At 30.6% G+C, this 27,158-nt stretch overlaps 1 protein-coding gene across 2 annotated transcripts; it reads left to right on the top strand.

Moving 5' to 3' along the window:
• Positions 1-294: 294 nt before the first annotated feature.
• Positions 295-24,661, top strand: LOC122499649. 2 transcript variants are annotated; one of them, XM_043608101.1, is made up of 4 exons: positions 295-536; positions 4,353-4,589; positions 22,404-22,790; positions 23,229-24,661. In XM_043608101.1, the coding sequence occupies exons 2-4, from the start codon at positions 4,356-4,358 to the stop codon at positions 24,012-24,014; spliced, it is 1,407 nt and encodes a 468-aa protein (XP_043464036.1). In that variant the 5' UTR covers positions 295-536; positions 4,353-4,355; the 3' UTR covers positions 24,015-24,661. The 2 variants fall into 2 exon arrangements, with proteins under 2 accessions (XP_043464036.1, XP_043464035.1); XM_043608100.1 differs by lacking the exon at positions 295-536 and having other exon boundaries at positions 4,242-4,589.
• Positions 24,662-27,158: the final 2,497 nt, after the last annotated feature.

The raw sequence follows: 27,158 nt of genomic DNA, 5'->3' as shown, positions 1-27,158 counted from the left end.
CTACTTTTTTCGAGCATCATCGAGAAATTTCGAAATATTTCGAGAGTTTTGACGACAGGTCTCTTTGTTAAGAATGGATTTAGCATCTCCATAGGTCTCTTATTCACATTTGGTATACACCGGTGCTCTAGATTCAATAGGATGATGAAAGGCTCCTTCCAGTATCTTTCATGAAATCGCAGAAAGAAAGGAAGACGGTTTGGCTCGACTTACTTCATGAACCATACAACTAGAGTTGGCACTTTCATTGTTGTTTGATCTCTTGAGTTTGTAGTCTACAAATAAAATAATAGTTTTCCCAAAAGAAATCAAATTTTAGTTCAAATTAGATAATATACATTTCTATTCAGAATTCATAAAAATATTTTCTGCAAATACTCACATAAGAGTATAACAAAATAATATTCAACAATTTAAAAACTATTTTTACCGGTAAAGTGATTAGTTTATTTTTTTGTAAAATACATAAATGTGACATAAATATCATATGAAAGGATATATATTCATATTAACCTGGATATTTTATCTTTTTTGATGTGAGTGAAATTCCATTTTCTTTTATGAAATACTGTTACTTTTGTGTGCATTGGTTAAAATATATTTATACTTATTCATTTTCTGCTCTATCACACTTTCTCTCTTTACAATGCAATACACGTTTCTTTTCTAGTTTATTATCTTATGAATCTTCCTCTCGTTAAGTGAATTGAAAGAATGTCTATTTATTATTATCATTATTATTGTTATAATAATAACTATTATTATAAATATTAATATTACTCTTATTATAATCTGAATAGATATTAAGGATCATAATGGTTAAGTGGTCTTATTAACATTTAAATGTTTAATTATATATCCAAACTTATACATAAAAAATGGTTCAACAAACTTATATTAAATTAGTATTAATATTAATGTTATTACTATTTTTTTGTGCATAGAGACTTTTGGAAAATATGCTTACAGATACCTGAATTCTGCATTTCGAGGCTATACAGGGTTGGTGTATAAATTATACTGGAGGATTGTAGTAACCAAAATCTAACGGAATAAATTTCTATTTTTTAAGTAAATTAATACTAAATAATTGATAAATGAAAGCAATTTATTATGAGCATGGATGATTAAGGATATCAAATATCCTTTCGATTTCAATATTCATAAGTCAGTAATCTAGATAATTAATGAACATAACTTCTGTTTTACATAAACTACCACTATACGGAGAGAAATTTGTTGCGAATAACTCATTGAGTAAATGTTATGAATACCAAAAACTATAAAAATTTCAACCTCCCACTTTTTTAAGTTTCACAACATAAATCTTTCCCATATCTGGTTAAAATTTGTTCAAAAATCCTTTTAAACAGAAAATTACAATCAACTCTATTAACCAGATACGAGAAAGATTTGTGTTGTGAAATTGTGACGTCATAATGATTCAAATATCCTTAACCAGATACCAGTAAAATTTGTGTTGTAAAACTGACATCATAATGGTTTAAATGTTCTTAATAAAAGTTTAGTTAGAAATAAATCAATTTATTTATTTACTTTTCAGTTTAATTTGTAGTATTTTTAATTTCGCTTTTAACTGTAAACGCAGGATATCCGCAGGAATGGAGAAAGTCGCACGTGCTTCGAAGATGAAGCGCTACCCTCGAAGGCTACAGTTAAAAGATGATTCCAAGGATGGATAAATGGTTACTAATAAAGGCTTACTGATTTCAGTTCGTTGGGGCTTGTACTTTTATTGCTTTCTCATAAAGGAAGTATCGTGTTGATAAAAATTTTTGATTGTAATTTTTTTATTTTAATATATATGTTTGTTGAACCATTTTATATATAAAAAATTAATTACCATGGATGTACCAACTGTCGTCCACTATTATTTTAATAATATTATAAATAAACTATTTGCATAGATACAATTAGGTAAGTTAAAAATTTTACTCCTAGACAGCAATATATAAATCTAGCTTTCGGAAGTGCACCCAAAATTTTAAAATAATTGAATTTTATTCGTTATTACATTTTTTATAATTAAATTATAAATGAATTTTCTTACAAATATACAAAATAATTTATTTTAATAAACAATTTCACTTCGAACATTCGTAAAGATAATCAAATTTAGAAAGAATTACTCTGAAAGTATTTAACAATAATCAAAATATGATTTAAAATTGTAAATTTCTTAATTAATTAAATTTCTTTCATCCACTTTTATTATTTGTGCAAAATTTTTTTCTTATTTAAATTTTCTTCAATATTAAATTGTACTTTTTTGTTCAAAATTTACATGTATATATTTTTTTATACAAGAAATATTAATCTTTATAAATTGTAGAACCTGACATTACTTTTCAAATTTATGGTACTAGATCAAATTCAAAAATTTTAGAAAACATGAAATTTGCCCTTATTGTGTGATTTCTTAAAAATCAATGTTATCTGTTGTTTACATTACCAAATACATTATGCTTCATTATGTGAATTTTAGGGTAACATAAAGGGCGGCAAGATAAAATTTAAATTTTCTAGAATAAAGCACATTTATAATTATTCAACATTATATACCTATATAGTGTTGCATTCGAGAATATCTTCATTCATCATCATAAAAGGAAAAAGACAATATCCATTAGTATTATAATAGGGTGATGTAACCAATTGTTGAGAAAATAGTGTGGTTCTACCCCAGTGGGCAGTACGATGTCTTAAAGATATCCTATAAGATATGAAAAATACGACCATAATTAGCGGTCCATAGGATGTTCTATGTCTGACCCAGAGACGGCTTTAAAATTTCTCTAGAATGTCCATTAGACATCCATGGACATATTTTAGACATTTTTAGTGTAAAATAAGAACATCTTTAGGACATGTTTGGGACGAACTGAGGACATGTTGAGGACATATACGAGACATTCTCTGGAGATGTTTAGAACGAGCTTTTAACACATTTGGAAATTTTGTTGAACATTTTAGGCATTCTAAACATCTCCAAAAAAGTGTCATCCTAAAGATGTTCTTAACTTTTCCTGAGAATGTAACAAACATTTCCTATAAATGTCCTCAGTGTGCCCTGATAATGTCCCACGCATGTCCTCAGAGAATGTCCAAACCATGTCCTAAAAATTTCCTGAGAATGTTCCAAATACTTCCTGAAAATATCTATATCACACATTTGGACATCTTCCGGACAGACATAGAATTTGATTAAGACGTCTTTAAGTCTGCCTTTAAGATATCTTCAGGATATGTTTTTTAAGACATTGTTAAGATATCTTTAGGATATTTTAAAAATGTTTTTTACAATGTTTCATTTGTAAAATTACAAACATAACATAACATTTTTTGCTTCCTAGGTACATTTTTCAGGAGTGCGTCACAATTGCATTATAATAATTATAATATAATTTATTTTTTAATATTGCAAAGCATAATATTACCTCAGTAGGCAATGTTCCTACTGGGCTGACATAATCGATGTTATAAGGCACTTCCGGGAAATTTTGTCACATAATATTGCACTCAAATGTTGTGCTATTTGGGCATGCATATTTATTCCTTATAGTACTTTATTGAAAAGTCAATATTTGCGTTATGTTATGCATTATGTTTATGGGGAAAAATGTCAAAGATCTTGACATTTGTTTGTGATATCTGAATTTTGAACATTTAAAAATGGATATTACCTACAATCAAATGTAATCTTTCCTAGTTTCACTATTCTGTCGTTGAAGAAAGAAAGACGCGTTCATGCTCTGTTTCAGCGGACAAATTCACCGAGTTTCTACAGGATATGTCTGCAGAGACATTTGAATATAGTGTCGCAGGGACATCAAGTTTATATCATGACACTCACATAACACTCTATTTTTGAAGAGTTTGCTGTAAATTTTACATAAAAATTTGCTCCTTTTTTTAAGTTTACAGGACATTTATCAAAATAATTGTAAAAAAAGACTTTGTATTTAGCTTGTGTGGTAAAAAATTAAAAATTTATTATCGTTTTAAAAGGTACTCAAAAATAAAACAACAATATGCAGCAGTGAAATTACTAAGTTATTTAATTTAGCTTCTCCGATATAAAATTTTTATAATTTTTTATCGACTTAAAGAGTTACTTACAAATTAATAAAAACAACAGTGATATTTATAACTTGCAAATTATTTTAATTAAAATTAATAATAAAAATAAAACGAAATGAAATCAAGAAGTTCATGTTGTAAAGAAATATAATGTGTGAAACTTATATGTTAAATTGTGGAACACGTGTAGTGGAATATAAATGATGTAATATGAAATAATAACTTCCTTTATGTGTTGTTTACTTTCAAAGGAAATGCTTCTCGGATTGTCTGCAATATTGTTTCTGACGATGACACCGATAGATTCGGTGCCACTGCCTGGAGGAAGTTACGATGAATGTGGAATCAGATTGGAAAGGGCGCTAGATGCTCTTCATCGAGAATCTATCAGAAAAAATAGACTCGATGACGATGACAACAGCGTCACATATCACCAGCAATTACAAACAGCACCTCTTGAAATGACAGTCTCTCGAGTTGCTGTAAAGGTACAAGAAAATTCAGATAAACAAAATTATGTTTTTTAAATTTAACTAAAAAGTCATCTGAAGTGAATAAAACATCTTTAAATATTAAAATCATTTAATTCAAACAATACCACTTATGAAAATCATTTTAATCAACATTATATTTAAAGAGTTTAAATTTTAAGTATTAATTAATCAATTAAAAATTAATTTTACTCCAACCAAGATAAAAATTTTAAACTATACTAAAAAATCTTTATTGGGGCATGGTAATAAATTTTATTTTTTAAAGGACCCCGCACAAAAAGTACATAATTTGGTTGCCGGTTAAATTTGTTTTGGAGTCTGGATGTATGTTCGAGTTACAGTAATTTGGAACAAATATAACCAATAAGGTCATGTTATTCAGTGGTCACGTGTTCCCATAGTAAAGTATATGGAGCACGTGACCACTAAATAACATGACCATAAGTATCAACAAATTTGACCGGGAACCAATTTAGGTACTTTTTGTGCGTCGTCCTTTTACTTTTGAAATATAAAGGATAAATTAAAATTTGAAACTTTTATAGATTATTTATACGATTTAGTGACGTAATTGTAAATTGACTAATAAATTAGTAAGAAATTACTAATGAAATAGTAATTTCTCCCTCCACAAATCACATTGAAAGGTTACTAATTCAATTAGTTAAAAAAAATAAGTATATCAATTAGTACATTTTACTAATAATTAGTGACTGACTTTTTGCTTTCTTAATTAGTAAGATTTTTTCTAACAATTAGATACTTTTAGCTAATTCAAATTTAAAGAGTTCTTAAGACTATTATTTAATTGCTTTTGCTTTAACTTAGAACCTGTACTTTTAGGACCGATTCTTCGATTAAAAATCCTTTGTCCGACAAAACAAACATCAGAAGGTATCAATAAATTTGTCTAAAATTCCACTACACTCGGTTATTGCAGTGTCACTTATGCGCCCAACATAGGCCTTTGAAATAAAGGAAATTGTTCCTTGCGGCGTTATTGCAAGCAAAACCTTAACCGTTTTATGGTGCTTATAATTGGACTAACTTTGGGCACTAGTTAATAGGTTAAAAGGAATTTCAAAGAAGACATCAAAACAGACAATAATGACAGCAACTTTGACATGCAGAAAACTCTCCTTAAAACACAATTAAAATACCTGGTAGCCAAGTACTTAAAATCTAAGTTTAATCTTAAACAAAAAAGTTATTAATGTTTTTTTATAAAAAAAAGTCCGATTTTTTTAAATTTTTGTTTAATTTTCAACTTTTTCTACTACGAAATAGCAGAAAAATAATTCTAAATGTTACAAATAACGTGAAATAAACATATATATGCTACAAGATAGGACTATAGAGAAAATTAAAAATTAAAATGGCTTCTCAAAAGTGGAGTCTGAAGTTCAAATTTTTATCTAAAAATTTACTCGAATGGACGAAATTGTTAAAAGTGTTTATATTAGCTTGAAACTTGTTACTCGGAGGTATTAAGGGTTGCTGATCACGAATCTGAAGTCCAATTTTAAAAATTCAAAATAGCGGATCCAATATGGCGGACAATTTTTCTAAACACTCATTAGATTCGCATTAACCCTTTAAGGCCCAAATGTGCTGATTTTTAACTTCGGTTTCAAGCTCATAATATTAAAAGGAAAAAATTATTAAAAATTCTACAAGGACATATCCATACGTTTTTAGGGTCGCTCTTTCGAATGGCATGGTCAAAATTTCCAAAAAGTGACGATTAACCCTTATTTTTTCAAAAATATTCAAAAAATACAAGATTTTGGAAAGTAAATTTTTTTCATATCCAATTTTAGTTGTCATATCGATTTTTCCAAATCATCTAAGGTATAAAAAACGTGTTCCCGATAGTTTTAGTTTAAAAATATGTTTTGCGTTTTAGATTTTTGGTATTTTTTGATTCAAAAAGGCGCCTGAAAATAAACAATTTTCCAAAATTTAACACAGGATGGATAAAATTTTCAAAAGTTCATGAAATCGATTAAAATTTGTTACTCGGGGGTTTCCAGGGTCGCTGATTACGAATCTAAAGTCAAATTTGAAAAATTCAAAATGTCAGATCCAATATGGCGGACGACAATATAAAAAATTAATCGTATTGGCTTCAAATTTGTTACTCAGGAGTTTTTGGGGTCGCTGATTACGAATCTGAAAACAGCTTTAAAAAATTCAAAATGGCGGCTCCAATATGGCGGACGACAAAATTAAAACTTTATATATTGGCTTCAAATTTGTTACTCGGGGGTTTTTTTTTGGGGTCGCTGATTACTAATCTGAAGTCAGATTTAAAAAATTAAAAATGGCGGCTCAGATTTTAGTCCTTTGTATATAAAATCATCAGAACAAAGTGTGATAAAAAAAATTATTTGGAGTTAAGAAAATGGTACTTAAAAATAGGTTTTTTTCAATGCAATTTCACAACTGCTCATGACCCCTTAACAAGGAATTAAAATCATGATCTGCCTCAGAAAAAATATCATCGGACTTACTCTCAGATTCAGCATCGCCATCATGCAAGTAATATTCGCCAGAATTATTAGCGGATAAAATTATGTTAGCATTGATATATTTTGTCGTCCACTATTTAAAATTTTGAAAATATGACTTTAGATTCGTAATCAGCGACCCCAAAAACCCCTGATAAACACTTTTTAAATCCAATACGATAAGTTTTTAATATTGTCGTCCGCCATATTGGATCCGCCATTTTGAATTTTTTAAATTTGACTCTAAATTCGTAATCAGCGACCCCGAAAACCCCCGAGTAACAAATTTCAATCGATTTCATGAACTTTTGAAAATTGTATCCATCCTGTGTTAAATTTTGGAAAATTGTTTATTTTCAGGCGCCATTTTGAAACAAATAATACCAAAAATCTTAAAACCCAAAGCATATTTTAAAACTAAAACTATCGGGAATATGTTTTTTATACCTTAGATTATTTAGAAAAATCGATATGACAACTAAAGAGCGACCTTAAAAACATATGGATATGTCCTTGTAGAATTTATAATAATTTTGTCCTTTTAATATTATGAGCTTGAAACCGATGTTAAAAATCAGCACATTTGGGCGTTAAAGGGTTAAACTTGTTACTCGGGGGTTTTGGGTTTTTTTTGGGGGGTCGCTAATTATGAATCTGAAATTGAATTTTCAAAATTCAAAATGGCGGATCCAATATGGCAGACAAATTTTCAAAAACTCATTAGATTCGTTTGAAACTTGATACTCGGGGGTTTTTGGGGTCACTGATCACGAATCTGAAGTCCAATTTTTCAAAATTCATAATGGCGGATCCAGTATGGCGAATAATTTTTCTAAAAAGTCATTAGATTCGCTTGAAACTTTTTACTTGGAGGTTTATGGGGTTGCTGATTACGAATCTGAAAATCAATTTTCAAAATCCAAAATGGCGGACCCAATATGGTTGACAAATTTTCAAAAACTCATTAGATTCGTTTGAAACTTGTTACTCGGGGGTTTTTGGGGTCGCTGATCAAGAATCTGAAGTCCAATTTTTCAAAATTCATAATGGCGGATCCAGTATGGCGAATAATTTTTCTAAAAAGTCATTAGATTCGCTTGAAACTTTTTACTTGGAGGTTTATGGGGTTGCTGATTACGAATCTGAAAATCAATTTTCAAAATCCAAAATGGCGGACCCAATATGGTTGACAAATTTTCAAAAACTCATTAGATTCGTTTGAAACTTGTTACTCGGGGGTTTTTGGGGTCGCTGATCAAGAATCTGAAGTCCAATTTTCAAAATTCGTAATGGCAGATCCAATTTGGCGGATAATTTTACTAAACCATTTTATTATTTCTGTATTTGTTTTCATTTTTTTATAATATATATTTAAATTTAAATCTCGAAAAATCTAAATTTAAATGCTTTGTTTTAATCATTAGTTATGTTTGTTTTTTTGTTTTTTTAAGATTTAAATCTAAATATTATAAATTAAAAAAATAAAAAAAAACATTAAACAAAAAATTAAAAAAAATACTTTCCAGAACGAATTTAAACATTTTAATGACTAAAGAACGTGATTAACGATTTTGAACGAACCGATGAGTTTTTATCTGAAAATTCGTCGGCCATATTGGATCCGCCATTCTGAATTTTGAAAATTGTCCATTACATTCGTCATGAGCAAACCAAAAAAACCCCAAGTAACAAGTTTCAAGCTAATCTAATGAGTTTTTAGAAAAATTATCCGCCATACTGGATCCGCCATTATGAATTTTGAAAATTGGACTTCAGATTCGTGATCAGTGACCCCAAAAACCCCCGAATAACAAGTTTCAAGCTAATCTAAACACTTTTAACAATTTCGTTCATTCGAGTAAATTTTTTAAAAAAAATTTGAACTTCAGACTCCACTTTTGAGCAGCCATTTTAATTTTCTCTATAGTCCTATTTTGTAGCATATATATTTATGTCACGTTATTTGTAACATTTAGAATTATTTTTCTGCTATTTCGTGGTAGAAAAAGTTGAAAGATAAACAAAAATTTGAAAAAAGTCGGACTTTTTTATACACGGAGAGACCGAGATTACTAATTTTTGTATAAAATCACACTAGAATTTACTATTTTCACATTGCAACCACCGGAAATAAGGGGACTTTTTGTATTTTTTACTATTTTCTACACTAAGTCACTAATCCCGACAAATGTTCACCAAATTAGCAAAGTTTCTTACTATTTCGTCCAATAGTTCCAAATAACTGTAGTAAACTCAGAAGCATTGTGTACGTAAAATTACTACAGTCGTTTGTAAATGCAGAAAGAAAGAGTGAAAGAAAAAATACGGATTTTTGTCGCCGGTTTCCCGTCAATTCTTGACTAATGGAGACAAACTGGAAGGATTTTTACATACACAGACACACACGCACACACACTTATATATTTGTTGGATAAATATTTGAAGACACACACATGTTTATTTCACTTATATGTATAGACGCGGTTAATTAATACACTAATACACAACTGCACGCACGACAACGAATTTCACTGAAAGTATACATCTTTGTTTCCTTATATATTGAATGATGAAAATTAACAGCACTTACGAGAAAGCAGTTTACTTTTAACAACTTATTATAAGACATAGTTCTTGGGACAGGAATAAATGCAAAATTTATTAATTTATAATAATAATAATGGTAATAATAATAATGGTTTTATATATAATAATGGTCAATTTCTGAGATAACGAACGACCTACGTTTCACTTTATATTTAATTATTGTAGATAATATCCAAATTTATTTTACATACGCGAAACATAGTCACTGTCAATGATCGGATGGCATCGGCTCATTTACGGAGATTGACGAAGTTAGCAACCAATAGAAATGCAGGCGTCTAATTAAATTAGAGAAAACTATAATCAATTTTTGCTACATTTACAACTCTTACACAAAATATTAAAACTTGCTATTTCAATGTAGCAAATTTATCTATTTCTTTTGTAAATTTATCTAATTCTGTAGCACATTATGCTAAAAGTCCCCTTATTTCCGGTCATTGCAACCATTTTTAGTAATTTTTACGAATGTGGGTCTCTCCGTGTAAAAAACATTAATAACTTTTTTGTTTATAAATTTTTGATTTTTTTATAACGCCATTCGATAGAGCGCATATAAAAGCATAAGAATTGATGATTGCTGAATTTTTTTATTGATTTTTAAGTACCGAAATAAGTCCTCAAACTTCATGCCAAAATTTTGTACATTTGGGCGTTAAAGGGTTAAGGTCTCTTTTGAACTTTTTTTTATGGATTTTTTACGACACAGGAATAAAGTAAACAAAATTTGGTTTCGAGGGCTTTATTTGTTAACTTTTTAAGCTTACAAAAATTTATTTATACTATACCCCTTAACTTTTTCACCTCAATTAAACTTCTTTAGTTCAAATGATACTTACATAAATATTTAACGTTTTTTAAGCTTCAAAGAAACAAACAGTAATATTAAAACAACAAATTTTTAAATTAAAACAAAAATTAAGTTTTATCACCTTACTCAATTAAGTAACTTCCTTTTTTCCCTCATAATGTTCAAAATTTTCCTTTATCAGTACTTGTCGAAACCGTAATTCGGTCATTTTCTTTTCATTTTGATAAAGACTATTGTACACAACTGAAGCATTGAAAACTGAAATGTCAAAGAAATGAAACTGTAACTTTTGATACCATTTCACCGTTTTGCGAATGGTTTCATTAGTAGAAATGGATTGGTCTGTTTTATCCACTCCTCCCATTGTATTATTGTAAGAATTAACAACATTCGGTTTCACTTTTTCCATACATGTACTATTATGATTTCTTTTGCCGGATCCAATCATTGATGGATTGTGCATCGTTGTTAACATAATTACTACTTTTTTGTCTCGACAAGCCATAAAAGCGATTTTTGTTGTGCACATAATTTTTATTTCCTCGGGTTTTAAATTTTTGAGATTTACATTTGGCATATACTTTCTATTTGTTCTCACTGTTCCGCAAACGTTAGCTTTTTCTTATACCAGTTGTATACATAGTAAAGGAGATGCACACCAATTATCAATAATCTTGACCATATTTCCTGATACACCTATTCCAGTTTTTACATTTCTCATATTATTATCTTTCCCTGTATAAATCATCAAATCATATACGTAGCCACTAGCCAGTTTTTGATTCACAGTTTTTGTATACATATTTTAACGCCAAATCGAGCTCCTTTGCTTCTATTGCATTGTGTGATTTGAAGACGTCCTTTCCAAGGAATAAGTGATTCATCGATTCTTATATCTTGACTAGGTCTGTAAACGGATTTGAAATTTTCGACCAAAGACTCATACAAAGAACGGATGTTAAAAAGTTTGTCGTTCGAAACGTTCTCATTTTCAACGAAATGCAATGCACTTAGTATTTGGCAAAATCTATTATACATATGTCATGGACGAAGAAAAGAAAGGTGTTTCCAAAATTACATCTTTAGACCAATACATTTCAATACTTGGTTTCTTGATTATTCCCATAAGGACTAAAGCGTAGAAGATGAACATTTCATCAAGATATGCATCCGTGTATTTTAAAATTCTTGAATGTGGTTTTAATTTATGTGCAGCTCTTAGCCATATTTACTATTTCAGCAACATAGTTATTTGTTTCATAGCAAATCGATTCAATCATTTCTGGTGTGTAAAATTGTTTTAAAATTTTAAGTGGTGTTCTTCCACTGTTTAAACCACTGCTTTGTTGGATACCTGCGCTTGAGTCGGTAAAAGTCCACTTCAGGTCATTTCGAAACATTTTCAACGTATTGATAAAACTGTTGAGGATTCAATATCTGATTCGTCTGAGCTGTCATCACTTTTTCAGAAAGTTGATTGTTATTAACAGCATTATCATCATCGGTTTACAAACGGTTTACAAACCACTCATCAATTTCATCATCGCAGTATTACATATACTTTGGTTCTCAAACGGAATTATTTTTTCTTATTTGTGAATTCGAATTTCTGATTTTTGTTTCTGAATCAGAAGTACTTATTTCTATTTCTGAATCAGACAATGGCTACAATTTTCCTTAATAAAATGTACAAATCCCAAGTAGTATTGTTTTCCTTTATTTTTTCTCCAACAAGCAAGGAGAAATATCTAGTAAAACAAAGTATTTCTGAAGATGACATTTTTTGCTTTTTTTCGTTAGAATATGCTCTTTATATAGTAATAAATATATTTAATAACAGTAATAAACTGTTATTTGAAAACTCTAATAAAAATAAATTTTGTTTGTAAATTAAATCTTAAAGGACCGCAGTCATTGTATAGCTTTGTCACAGGCTTGTTTGTTTATATTTTCGCATAAAAAAGGACAAAATATTGTTTAAATTATACTTAATAAATAATGTACAAAAGGTTTTAATAGATTTGATCTATCAGTATTTCTAAAAAAAATTCACAAAAACAGTGTTCATTTTCATGCTGAAACTATTACCCCCCTTAACTTGGACGCGTTATAAGGAGAAAAACACCCCTATTGAAAATCCCCATATGGGAAACCACATGGGAAACCACATGGGATCCTATGTCAAAAACCATGTAAAACCCTACTTCCATGAAGGAAACCACGTGGTTTACCATGTGGTTTCCCATGTCAAACCATATGGGAAATTGAGACAGGATTTTAGTTAGGAATAGACATGGGGAATTTGAACAGTTCATCTATGCATAAAACCATATCAAATCCCACATGTTTTTCCCAGTCAAATCCTAAACCGAATCCCATGTGAAAAACAGTATCATTTATTTATAATTATTTTCCCAAGTCAATCCCCAAGTGAAAAACAGTATCATTTATTTATAATTATTTTCCCATGTCAAATCCTAAACCAAATCCCATGTGAAAAACATTATCCGCCTTATTGAATATCCCTACATGGGAATCCACTTGGAATTTTACAAGGGATTTCACATAGAATTTTATATGGGAATTGACATAGGATTTCATGCAAGATTTCACCTAGGATTTAATGAGACATCACATAGTATTTTATTAAAGATCCAATGAAGAAATTTTCAAAGGATTAAAAATTATTTAATAAAAAATTAAATAATAAATAGTATTAGTGTTACAAGTCATCAAAAAAGTAAAAAAACGATAATTTGAAACACGTCCTCTCTGCTACAGGTTCTCAGCTTTTATATACTTCCAGAATCGTCTCAACAGCGAGAGAAGTCACTTTCGCCACCTAGCGGTGAAAGTATAGGAGCGACAGTAATCTTTAACATTACTAAGGAAACCATGTGGAATACCACGTAGGATTCCATGTGGTTTCCTACGTGGGGATTTACATGGGATTTTACTTAGGAATTTAAGTAGAAATAAATTCCCAAATGAATTCCTAAGTAAAATCCCATGTAAATCCCCACGTAGGAAACCACATGGAATCCTACGTGGTATTCCACATGGTTTCCTTAGTAATGTTAAAGATTACTGTCGCTCCTATACTTTCACCGCTAGGTGGCGAAAGTGACTTCTCTCGCTGTTGAGACGATTCTGGAAGTATATAAAAGCTGAGAACCTGTAGCAGAGAGGACGTGTTTCAAATTATCGTTTTTTTACTTTTTTGATGACTTGTAACACTAATACTATTTATTATTTAATTTTTTATTAAATAATTTTTAATCCTTTGAAAATTTCTTCATTGGATCTTTAATAAAATACTATGTGATGTCTCATTAAATCCTAGGTGAAATCTTGCATGAAATCCTATGTCAATTCCCATATAAAATCCTATGTGAAATCCCTTGTAAAATTTCAAGTGGATTCCCATGTAGGGATATTCAATAAGGCGGATAATGTTTTTCACATGGGATTTGGTTTAGGATTTGACATGGGAAAATAATTATAAATAAATGATACTGTTTTTCACTTGGGGATTGACTTGGGAAAATAATTACAAATAAATGATACTGTTTTTCACATGGGATTCGGTTTAGGATTTGACTGGGAAAAAAATGTGGGATTTGATATGGTTTTATGCATAGATGAACTGTTTAAATTCCCCATGTCTATTCCTAACTAAAATCCTGTCTCAATTTCCCATATGGTTTGACATGGGAAACCACATGGTAAACCACGTGGTTTCCTTCATGGAAGTAGGGTTTTACATGGTTTTTGACATAGGATCCCATGTGGTTTCCCATGTGGTTTCCCATATGGGGGTTTTCAATAGGGACAGTATTTGCATATAAATTGCCCCTAATTTTTGTATTCCTAAATGGGAACCTAGAGCGTTCTCAGTTTCAAATTCGTCATAATTATATGTAACTGATGTTGATATTTTAAGCAAAAAGAAAGATTATATTTCTATAGCCTATCGATATTTTTCCGAGTGTACAGGTGTGTTTAAAGACGAAAAAATAATGACTGTTTATCATAAAAAATCATTTTGTTCAAGGACATGTCAGTACATGTTTTAGTGATAAACACTTCTATAGATAACAAAACTGTTATGATTATAAATACTCATGTTTCATCCACTCAAGAATTCGAAAACGCCATGAATTCTTTTCACAAACTAAAAATATATCGAGGATATGCAACTCCTTCATCAGTTTACAATTCTAAGAACAGTTTTATCTATTAAGATTCTTGAGGAACTTTAAGGCATAATAAGTGTTCTCTTATTTTAGATATAAATGCAAAACAACAATCAAAATGTTGCTAAAATTGCAAAAGAGCAAAAATAACTTTGTCCAAGAAAACCTTGCGTTTATAGAGGCAAAAAAATTTGCAGCACATTGTACTAAAATTAAATCCAGAGAAAAAGAGAGAACTTCTACAACTAAATCAAAAATTTAATACTACTCATAAGCAGAAGGTTGGTATGAAAAATAAATAAAACAAAATGAAAATTGTTTAATAAGCTGGCGACCTACTGCCAGCCCCGACCCACTAAAACCCGTAACCCTTCTTTTGAAGCCCTTTACCCACCCTCGAAACTGTCATAAGACTTTAGCCTTCGAGGGCGGCGCTCCAACTCTGTCGCTATTGCGACTTTGTTCTTTTTCTGCGGTTCTTCTGCGTCAATAGTTAAAATTTACAACCATTTCAATGTCAAAGCGAAATTTACAGCACAACAATGAAGAAACAAATGTTAAAAATGTGTAAAAAGTCAAATGATAATACTGTAAACGGATGTAAAAAAACAGAAACAAAAAAAGTAAACATATATATAATGTTCAATAGATAAAATTGTAAAAGGACTGATAAAAATCACAAAACAAATTAAAATAGTAAAAGGACAAATAAATCACAAAATAAATTAAAATAAATGGAACAAACGAATTAAAAGCTGATTTAAATTACACTTTTTGGCAACCGTCGAGGTCTTTTCTCATCATAACCGAAATTATGAATCCAATTTTCTTCTGACTTCTTCTGACTCACCTGCCTTTTGTAAGTTTCTTCCTACTTACTTTTTGTTCTTGCGAGAGTCTTCTTCGCCTCTTCGAGGGCAGTCCTGAAGTCTCTGCATTCACCACTACCAGCAATATGGTTCTCATTTCCCTTATCGCCATACTTTTTTTAACAGAGGAAGCAGCTTGGGCCTCTTTTACAGTTTGCGAACTTATGATCGATTTCTCCGCACTTGAAGCACGCAGTCGATCTGTCCGCCGCCTTACATTCTTTTCCTATGTGGCCATAATCTAGGCATCTGTGATACCTAGTGACTATTACTCTCTTCCTAATTGGGCACGACGTAAAGCCAATCTTTATGCGTCCCACTTCTTGCAGCCTTTTCGCTTCCTCTGGGTCGGTGACTACAACCGCGAGCTTCATCCCTCGCCGGTTTGGTCCAAAGACTGTCACCTTCCTGCTTCCTGGCTTCTTCAGGACATTTTCCAACATTTGTTGGACTTCTTATACTTGGGTAAGGCAATCCAAGTCGCAAGTCTCCAGCGTTACCCTTCGATCCACAGACTCTACCTTACCCATGCCTTCCACAGCTTTGGAAACCTCCGCGGCGAAGGCCTCTTTATTGGAGTCGCCTCTGATTTCAAGACACAATGCTTCTTCCTTCCTCAATCGAAGGCTGTCCTCGCGATTCTCTCTAACCGCCTCGTCATCCACTTCCGAGTGTACGGGGCTAAATGCGGACCTCCCGCTGCTGCCACTCAACATACTTTGTAGACTATTTCCACTTCCTCTTCTTGTTCTGTCCACGATGTTTTGTGGATCTAACCTCTTCACGATGTTCTGTGGAACCTTCAGTGCGGCGTTGCCCTCCGCATCCACGGGCCACCGGCCATTGTCCCCACGCTAGGCGCTTGAGCAATCCATGATATCCATGATGCCTTGCGTCTTACCTTCATTGATTGGATGCAACTTACATCTTACCTTAACTGGTCAGATGCATTGCGTCTTACCTTCATTGATTAGAAGTAACTTACATCTTACCTTCAAAGGTCGGATGTATTGAATCTTATTTGTGCCGCGATCTGAAGAAAGGGACCTTACAAGCAAATCACTTTAAGGTTATGTTAGCGTTACTTTTTTCTTGTTTAAAAGTTTCTTTTTACTTATTGCAAATTAAAATCAATGTCTCTCAAATATATTTTATTTGTAATGAAGACTTAAACATTAATAATTCACATTGACAGTTGATCATTTTTTTGTATTTTCATTTAAAAAATTGCAAACATAACCTATAATTTTTTGCTTCTAAGGTACCTTTCTTCAGATCGCGTCACATTTTCATAGATTTGCTTAAACGCTTTGCTTGGGAGATTTCTTAGCCGCTTATAAACCCGATGTAAGTTATCAAAAATTCAAAATGGCTGATTCAATATTACCGTTAATTTTTAAAAACAAAGATATTCGCTTTAATTTTATTATATATCTGATCCGCCATTTTGAATTTTGAAAAACCAATATCATATTCATTATCAGCGACCCCGAAAACCCCCCCGAGTAAATAGTTTTAGGCGAATCACATCATTTTTTAAAAGAGTCATCCGCCATATTGAATCCGACATTTTGAATTTTGGAAAACTAACATCAGATTCGTTATCAGCGACCCCAAAAACCTCTAAGTAACAATTTTCAAGCGAATTGTATCATTTTTTAAAAAAATCATCCGCCATTTTGAATTTTGGAAAACTAACATCAGATTCGTAATCAGTGACCCCAAAAACCTCCGAGTAACAATTTTCAAGCGATTTTGATTTACTTTTTTAGATGTTATTAATTTTCATAAATTATTGGAATTTATGACTTGGGGGTAATTTTTCACCCCTTTTCCTCCGCTTTGCAACTTTTTAACTATCATTTTTGGTTTCAGCGTGGTTCAAACTATTGGAAAACAATTCCCTTATGGGCAAATTTTGCCCTTTTTCAGCACCGTTCTTTCAAGAAGAAACCAGACTTCTTATTCCAGAATCTAATTGAATTGCGAATTTCGAAAAGGGCTCAACTCTGTTTTTTGAAATTTTACAGGAGAGACAAAAAACGTTTTATTTCAAACAGCTTTACTTAAAAGAGTCCAGTTTTTTTTCATTGTAATTATATGCTATTTTGTATGAGAAAATGATAAAATAATTGTCTTAAATTAAAATGGGTTGGAGAAAATCGATATTATAGTTGACAGAGTTGAGCCCTTTTCGAAATTCATGAAAAAAAATTAATCGTTTTAATGATAAAAGTATATTAACAAAACGTTTTACTAGGAAAAAACATTTTATTTATTTATTTATATAATTTTAAAATATAATTAATTTTTTTTTAACTCAAAAACAGTTCTAACATTTAAAAATAAACTGCTTTAACATTTTTTCAGTTACAACTCTTCTTCAAATTCGATGTCACCTTCTGTATTTGTCGGCCACTGAAAAATTTCTTCATAGGAATTTCTATATTCCTGTGGAATATATTGGCTTAACTTTTGCAAATCGATGATTTTCAATCTGTTAATTGGCAACTTTGAGGAATAGCAAGGAAATTCTTGATGGCAAGGAATTTTTGCACAAACATTTTTTCTTTTTAAGAAGCAAAAAGTTTCAATGCCTATTTCACTGCCAATGCTGGGACGGCATAAAACTATACCTGGCTTTTCAGGGTTAAAATTGAATTCGAAATAAGTTGGCACTTGGAAGGAAACTTTATCATTCTTCTTAACGCTTTTTCCGTAGCTTTTTTCTGATAAGGGTTTAGTTTTAAAATTATCTTTGCCCCACGATTTGAAGTCGATGATGTCAGAATATGTCATTATTTTAACGTTAAATTTCTCATTTTTGGCACTACCAAGTATTAAATCAATATACTGTTCTTGAGTGAATAAACGGTCCTCTCTTTTAATTTTACGTTTCACAGTCGCAGAATCTCTATCGCAATCGTTAAAAGAGTGTCCTCTTTGCGGAAAATAGAGAATAATTTTTAATTTTCGGCTGGCTGCTAAAGACAATAGAAATTTAATAACGATATTATTCTTATTTTGCCCAGGACAACCATCACAAAACAAGTGTAACACTTTTATTTCTTCAGGAACATTTTCTTGTATATAGTCATTTAAAAACGATGTCACTTCGTTGGACCCCTTGAGAGCTTGACCTTCGTGATAAGAGTAAAAAGTTGCTTTCCCGGTTTTCATATTATCCACACAAAATTCATAAACCCATAGTTGGCGAGAATAGAACACTTCTTGGACAGGTAGACGTGGAAGTGGAAGATTTTGCATATAATCAAACGACAATCCCATAATAGTGCTGCCCTGCTTTTGGCATTCTTTAGTAATTTTTGTGGCTTTTGTGTAAAATTTAGAGGCTTCGCTTTTATGATTTTCAAGTTCAATTTTAGCTTCATTTTTCGAATTTTCGTCCATATGAGGAGTTTTCAACCTAACTTTAATTTCTTCACATTTCGAACACACATCTATTTGTGGTCTTCCAAATTTCAAATCAAATTTTTCATTGAAATATTTTTTGAAAAATTGGTAGTGTACTTTTTCATTGGGATGATCTAAGCAATATCTCTCATGTAATATTTTTGTATTTAATGAAGACGATAAATAATGTGTCACAATATTATTTGAATAGTGGATTTTCTTTATTGGAATAGATTCTATAAACCGATGAATCAAAGCACACTTTTCTCCTGGCACAGTATTACTCCTAGAACCTGCAGATTTTCCACGCTCGTCGTGAGGAATTTTATGTTTAATTTTTAGGTCCTTTAATCTCCTTATTCTCTTTTCAGATACACCATGCAAACTTAAAAATGCTTTCTTACATATTAATTTTTCATTTCCCTCTACTTCAACGTAATATTTATATGAAAAGTTCTGAAGTTTCGATTTTTTAGAATTGGGGTCCTTTGAGTCAATTTCCAATCGTTTTAATGTATCCTGTACACAATTCACCTTTATTAATGACTGCAAATAAATATCCTGTTCATTTTTAGTGTTGAAATCATTAATTCGTTTAATAATATTATTCTTGATGTCTTCGGATAGGTCGAAACATTCTTGACGACACCTGAGAATACAAATTTAATATTTATATAAGTTTTTTTATTTATATATTTTTTATTATAAGTTTATTTATCAAAAATTGAAATACTTTATCATTGCCTAATTAAATTAAAATTAAATGAACAATCACTTACGTGCAATTAGGTCCAGTTTTTCTTTCAGGAATTAATTCGCCTACATGATTTTCGTGACTTAACCCTTTCACTTTTGCTTTTTTTATTACTACATGTTTATAATTTTCATCATTTCTTATTCCTCTTTTTTTTATTCACAATCTCTTCATTTTCTGAGCTGCTCGAACTCATTATATTTCTTTTTTTTCAAGTTTATTTACGAATTGTATTTTTAATATTTTTTCTTTGGTTATAAGTCAAATAAAGAAACAACTTCATGTTTATATCATTAAATTGTTCTCTCACAGTTGAGCCCTTTTCAAAATTCATTTAAAATTAGCAAATCTTTAAACGCTTTTTTTTCCACGAAAAGTACATCGGATGAAGTTTTTCTTTTGAGAAAACATTAATGAATGTGTAATAAAGCAAAAAATGTAAAAAAGTGAAAATTGAAAAAATTCCGAGTTGAGCCCTTTTCGAAATTCGCAATTTAATTCAAATTTCGTAATAAATACAGATCAGACAGGATGGCGACATGAACAAAGTGACACACACACTGTAAAATAAAGGTTCTAAATTATACCTGATTTTCATATTAAAATAGAACAAAATTACGATTTAGAACCAAAATTGGTACTAAATTAGTACCTTTCTTTTTACAGTACATACACTGCACAATACTTAATTACAGCATCAGGAAAATTATTACCGATAGTTTTCATTTTAATTTATAATTTTTTATGTATTTTTTGATCGACATTTTCAATTTAATAAGAAATGTCAAACTATTAATTTTTTGTTTTTCATCATGGATTCTAAAAAAAACCCTTACGAGAAAAGTTTCAAGTAAAGTCCAATCAAAAACCTCCGAGTTTACAATTTTAGCACAATTTAATGAATTTTTAAAATATGCGTTCACTGTATATTTAAATACTATTTTAATAACATATTGCAGCCCTGTAAAATTTGTGGAGGGACACTTGACGACCTCTCCTTGTAAGCTAACATGTTCTAGGGCAGAATGCATGGAAGTCATACTGGGGTGGTTTTGACAGGACCAAAACAATTGAATTTTCGTCTTTCTGGTGTTCTTGAATATTCGGGAATCACATCCAAATATATGCACCAGGAAGCACTTCCCCTGTTGAACTCGACCAACGACAGGCGTTGATGATCATCGAATTTCCAAAAATTCTCGATGTGATATATAAATAAAGAAAATACGAACGGCAGAATATGTCTCAAGATTTGTCATAATCTTTGATCTCACGAGCTGGCAGGACTACGACATTTTGCGTACCCAATGAGTCCCCCGTAGGTCAGCAGTTACGGAACGGGTCTGACTGTAACTGGTCTGTAACATGTTTGCTGGGTAGTTTGTATATCTTGAAATTTTTACAGATCCAATTCGGTTCGATTGTCGAAGTCATATTAAGTTGAGTCTCCAATGTGAGAGAAGGTGCGCATCGATGTTCATAGCTATAGATATACCACATCATACTTTAGTATACCTATAGCTATGAACATCGATGCGCACCTTGTCTTATTGGAGACTCAACTTTAGGGCTCTTCGATTATAGGTCTTAGATTACGTAGGTGCGACTGGATTTCGATCCCTGTAGGTTACAAATTTTAATTTAATCGTAAGAATTTAATGTTAGTACTTCCAAGCATTTGAGTCCTTCAGGGTGGAGTCCCATGACAGCGTTTTGCGTTGCGTCGTAATGGGAGAAAAAAAGACGCAAATATACGTTTGCTGCATTCTCTCTCATTACAACGCAACGCAAAACGCTGCCATGGGACTGCGGCCTCAAAGGCAGAATCGATAGTACAAAATTTGAAATTTTACTATTTTTATAATATTTTTACGTGTCGAAATGGTAAAAGATTTATTTATTTAATGCAAATTGAGATTTATTTGAATCAAAAAATACTTTGTTTTGATGCAAATACATTTTGTATTTGGATTAAAAAATTAATTATTTGACGCAATGAAAGGGATATAAGTCTGAATTAAAATAATTAATTATGCCGAATAATTGAATATTTAATACAAATAAAGATTTATTTAAAAAAAAAAATTTTATTGAAAACATTATTGAATCAAGTAATTTTCATAATTGATTTAATGCAATATTTATTCATATTAATATATATTTATTTATTTTTTTGATTTATTTTATATTTATTTATTTTTATTTATTAATATTTATATTTTTTTTTTAATTCGTATTTCGTACAAATAAATATTTATTTGATACCATAAATTAAATTACTTATATCTAGTAAATATTTACTTAGTTCAAATAAATATTTCATGGATAATAGACAATTAAATCATTTAATTGAATCCCATAATTTTTATTTGATTCAAATAATTTTTTTCAGTATAGAATATAATAATCAAAAAAAAAAATCATCAGTAACGTGCATTAAAAAATCCTGCTTATTTCCATGTGTAACATATTACTCATTTTTATTTCATAAAAAATAGCACTACTTATTTAAGATTGTTTTCTTTCCCAGATAAGACGTAATCTTGCAACAAGCTTGCAGCAAGATTACGTGCTATTTAGGATTAGTATTCGATAACTCTCGTTTTTAATCTAAAATTACTAATAATTACTATTCAATTATCTGCAGCTGCCGCTAGACACAAGTACTCGTGGTGGACCATGGGCTCAAGTTGAAAATTGTTCCTACGAGCCGAATGATAATTCAATTCAAACACGTGTTCTTTTCAATGATTTATCAGTTTCTGGATTAGTATCGTTGGTTCCACGTGACTATCAAGCTCATTTTCCTTCAGAATCCTGCAGAATGACATTGAGACTTCGTCGAGCTGGTATTGAATTCTATACAAGTCCCATCGCTCGAGGACGAGGAACTATGCGAATTCGGACAGAATCTAGTTTCATGGAACCCAGATTTGCCTCCATCTATGCGTACGGTTGTCGTCCAAATAGCAGAATTGAGAAACAAATTAAGAGACAAGACAAATGGCCAACGCATCATAAACCTGATGAAGAGGTGAGATTTCCCACACACCTATCCTCTAAAGGGCCATTCAAGTATTACGTAAGCATATTTTTGAGGTTTTTAGACCCCCCCTCCGCCATCGTAAAATTTTTTATATGCATTAGGGCCATTTTTTCTAATGGAAGTAAGCAATAGCTAGACCCCCCCCTCCCCCTTTAATGTTTACGTAATTCTTGAATGGTCCCTAAGGCGGGTAAGGTTCTTTAAAAATGAATCAAATTTTGGCTAAAGTGGCGAGCTTACTATACTGTCAAGGATTCAAAATCCATAAATTTTAAAATCGTAGCTATTCCTTTTTTTATTTTTTTTTTACAATATTCATATTAATCGAATTTTCTCATTATATGCAAAATAAGAATGTGTAATATTTAAATGATTATAATTAGATGATTATAAAATATATCCTCATAAAAGAATAAAAATTTTCAGCTCAAACTAGTGATAAAATCTCCACACTTGAGTTACGAAGCAGCTGAACCGCGAGAGTTGGCGGGTGTCGCTAACGAAGAAGACGTTGCTATAGTTAACGAAAGTCTACAATCTCGAGAGTTATACGCACCAGATGCTCGTTTAGGATTATGGCGCAAAAGTAATTGGATCACGAGGTCGGACAATCGTAAAAGAAGATCACTGGAAAGTGTTACTAACAATTTAAAACTACCTGACAGTCAAATAAATAATATCGGTGTTCGTAATGATACCAGATCCCAGAAGCAGATAAGACCTCTTCATATAGCAAAGAACCGTAAATATGAAAAATTCCGTAATCAATCGAAGCTTCATCACAACATGTTTGATAAAAATGAAACTAAAGTTCCATCAAGAAGAAGAAATTTAAAAGATTCTGCAGCTGTTTTAGCCAAATGGGTTGAAAAAAATATTTCAATAATGATCGACAATAAGACTCTTGATTCTAAATGGAGATTGAATGAAGAAAAAAATATTTCAAATAATTCTGGAAAGGATAAAATTTTCACATTGGAAAATGAAGCTCCAAGAGAAACAAGAGAAATTCTTCTTGATGAAAAACTGTCTAATGATTTCGAAGTGACTAATAGAGATTGGCAGTCGAGAGAAAATGTGGCTAGAGAAATGGAAGATGTATTTTTAAAAGGGGCCAGTCAAGCAGTAACGCAGTATATTGAAAGACAATTGCATACAGCTATCAAAGAAACACTAATGCTTTCTATGGGTTATACAATAAGCTATGGATAGACACTTATAATCAATCAATCAGTATTTCTTCTGTAAGTCAGAATTTAAAAATCTTAAATTAAATTTTTGAATTTAGATTTAAGTTTCTCTATACTTATTTCTCATTTTTAGACTTAATATCTAATATTCTAGTAATGTTTTCATGACACCTTGACAGCATAAATGCATAAAATCTAGTACGAAAATAGAAATGATATTTATTAACGCGAATATTCTCAAAAATAGAGATGGGACATGATGGTGCTCTGGTTTTTCGAAGTTACGAAAAGATGTATTAGTCCGTTCATATTTATCAGCATCAGAAAAAACTGTTGTACCGTCAATTGATTCCCCTTCAAAACTGTACATCTCTCACAAGAAAATTTAGATTTATGTCCAACCATATTTTTTAACAAAACTCGTGCTGGAGTATCACCAATTATACATTTTATGCCAACCTTGAAAGTTTTGCCAAACATTCGCAATCTATTAGAAAAATACCCTATAGAAATAGGGTAAGTGTACTAATTCCTGCGGTATTTTGGTCAAGACGTCTTTTAACTATAAAATATAATTTTTATATTGATCAAATTGAACTTATGTCTTATTAAATTTGTAGTTTGTGTTATTAAGATATGTTTACAATAAATAACATCTCTAAAATATAATTTATTTTAATAAATTTAATGAATTAAAAATAATATTCAATGCGTTTAATTCTGCGCGTTTGAGTCAGTTGCTGCGCATCAGTTGCTGCGCGAATTCAATAAGGTAGTCCAAGTTGGGTGGGGGAAATTCAATATGGCTGACATCAGCTGATTTACCGGAGGACAAACAATGCATTGAATTCAATGGGACAAATCAGTTTTTTAACCATAACTTTTTAAATATTCATTTTTGAACCATAGTGTAATGGAAAATTATTCTTTATTTATCGAAATCTATTTTTTAAAACAATAAAATTTAATTTTTTGGTTTTATTGTTTTAAAAAATAGATTTCGATAAATAAAGAATAATTTTCCATTACACTATGGTTCAAAAATGAATATTTAAAAAGTTATGGTTAAATGATTTGTCCCATTGAATTCAATGCATTGTTTGTCCTCCGGTAAATCAGCTGATGTCAGCCATATTGAATTTCCCCCACCCAACTTGGACTACCTTATTCCTGTGGGTCAGTTTCTGCGCATAATTTTGTGCTTATGTGTATAATATCGCAAACTACTATGAAATCAAAATGGGACAATGATTTTAATCAATGTTTAATTGAATAGAATATAAATTTATTAAAAATAAATATACAGTACGAAAACCTACCACGTCAGTCATGTCCCATGAGTGGGAGTGAGACAGACTTATGCGATTCCCATACTTTCCTATGACTGACGGATAGCTTTTCTTACTGTATATCATATATTAACAAAAGTAACAAATAATTTCTGAATTATCACATTTTTGAAACATTTAGTTAAAACTTAATAACAGAATTTTTCCTTAATTAATTTATGTATTTATTAAATTTTCTTTAGTTTTTCCTCCATAATCTTCATTTTTTCTTTCATTTCCATAATTTTTTCTTGCTCTTTTTATTCTTTTATTCTTTTATTCTTTTTATTGTAACCAGTCTTAGTTGATTTTCTGAGGGCGCAGAAATTAAATCAAGCCCAAATTCTGTGTTAATTACTACTCTTAAAAATAAAATATAATAACAGACAAAAATAAAGTAAAGTTTAATTTTTCTTTTAAAACAAGGTTTTCTTTATCTGAAATCATCATAATAATAACCACTTTAAGTCTAAAAACAATAATAAAGCCTTTTTTATGTAGGTATTTTTGCATTGCAAGCAAATTTAGCAATGAAAATAAATAAAACCTTGCACACGTCAACTTTTAATTAAAATAAAATACATAAATATTAAGTTTTGGTATATACTTCCTATATCTATTTTAAAACTTACATCGTTAAGTAATTTTTAAAAAAAAATTCAAAATTATTTGTGCCCTGAACAAATGTATTCACTTAAATTATTAAAATGCCGCAGAAACTGAAGCACCCGCAGCAATTGACGCACTTACCCTATACTGATAAATTCATTAACGAACCGATCCAAAAATAGTTGAGGTGTCTTTGATTTATTTTGACCTTGAAAAATTGCAATTTCAAAAGGTTTATATATATCTGGCTCATAGTGTATAGAGTACCTTTCCTGATAGTACCCAAAAACTATCAGTTCCAGATTTTGACACAGGCATACCATCGCCATGAATTTGTAATTCTCTGACATTGTCTTCGTGCAATTTTTAAGCCTTCCCGAAAAAGTTTTAAAAACATAGAATATTAATGTATTTCTAGTATTACGTACTATTCACTAATTCACTTAGTTAACTTTATATTTACTCACACTCAGTGAGTGAATGAATTTATCAATGAATTAAAAGTGTTTTAATTTATATAATATATGGCCTGTATTAGACCCTACGAAGTATTACCACAAACAATACGAACCCTTGAACAAATAACCTTTGTAAATTAGGATTAACTCTGAGAACCCAGATAATATTTTCTTTCTCCCTTTATCGCATGGAAGACTAGATAAAAATATGATACTTGAAATGTAACTCAAGCGGTAACGGAAATCTTTCTTTCTCACACCAAGGCATATAAATAATAACTTCTTCGTTTAACATTGTACTTCTCTATCTCAGCAATTCAAAACGACATAAGACTATCTTCCTCTAAAAATCTTACTTTTCTTTACTTTGTCTACTTATAGACTTCAAATAAGAATATTTCTTTTCAAGTTTCACCATGTATTTTCTTACTCTTTCCAAAACAATTAACATAAGAATGTCTTCCTTTACCGAATTTGCATATCTACTCTTTTCATATAAGGATATATGTATGCCATTAAACATAACAAAAAATTTTAATTTACTTTTGAACTTTAAAGAAGTTTCACAACGAAGTTTCAATACTAATAATCAGCTTATGGAATGTAGAAAAAAATAGTTTATTACATCTGTTGTTACATTTGTCATCAAATTGTTAAACAATCTAGATTTATGGGCAAATGTTTATAGAAGGTATAATAATTTTAAAAAAATTGAGACATTTTAATTTCGAATTAAAATAAACTAACCCTTAAGAATTATTGTAAGTAAGT

This window comes from Leptopilina heterotoma, unplaced genomic scaffold (assembly GCF_015476425.1).
Source record: "Leptopilina heterotoma isolate Lh14 unplaced genomic scaffold, ASM1547642v1 Lhet_17, whole genome shotgun sequence".
In the NCBI taxonomy this organism is placed as follows: domain Eukaryota; kingdom Metazoa; phylum Arthropoda; class Insecta; order Hymenoptera; family Figitidae; genus Leptopilina; species Leptopilina heterotoma.
This window is presented reverse-complemented; position numbering and strand designations above follow the sequence as displayed.

Bases quoted from the DNA above. Each gene is read 5' to 3' on its own strand.
- LOC122499649 (XM_043608100.1), top strand. From the start codon at position 4,332: ATGTGTTGTTTACTTTCAAAGGAAATGCTTCTCGGATTGTCTGCAATA. The intron at 4,590-22,403 runs GTACAAGAAAAT...AATTATCTGCAG, and splicing joins TCTCTCGAGTTGCTGTAAAG to CTGCCGCTAGACACAAGTAC. The intron at 22,791-23,228 runs GTGAGATTTCCC...AAAAATTTTCAG, and splicing joins ATCATAAACCTGATGAAGAG to CTCAAACTAGTGATAAAATC.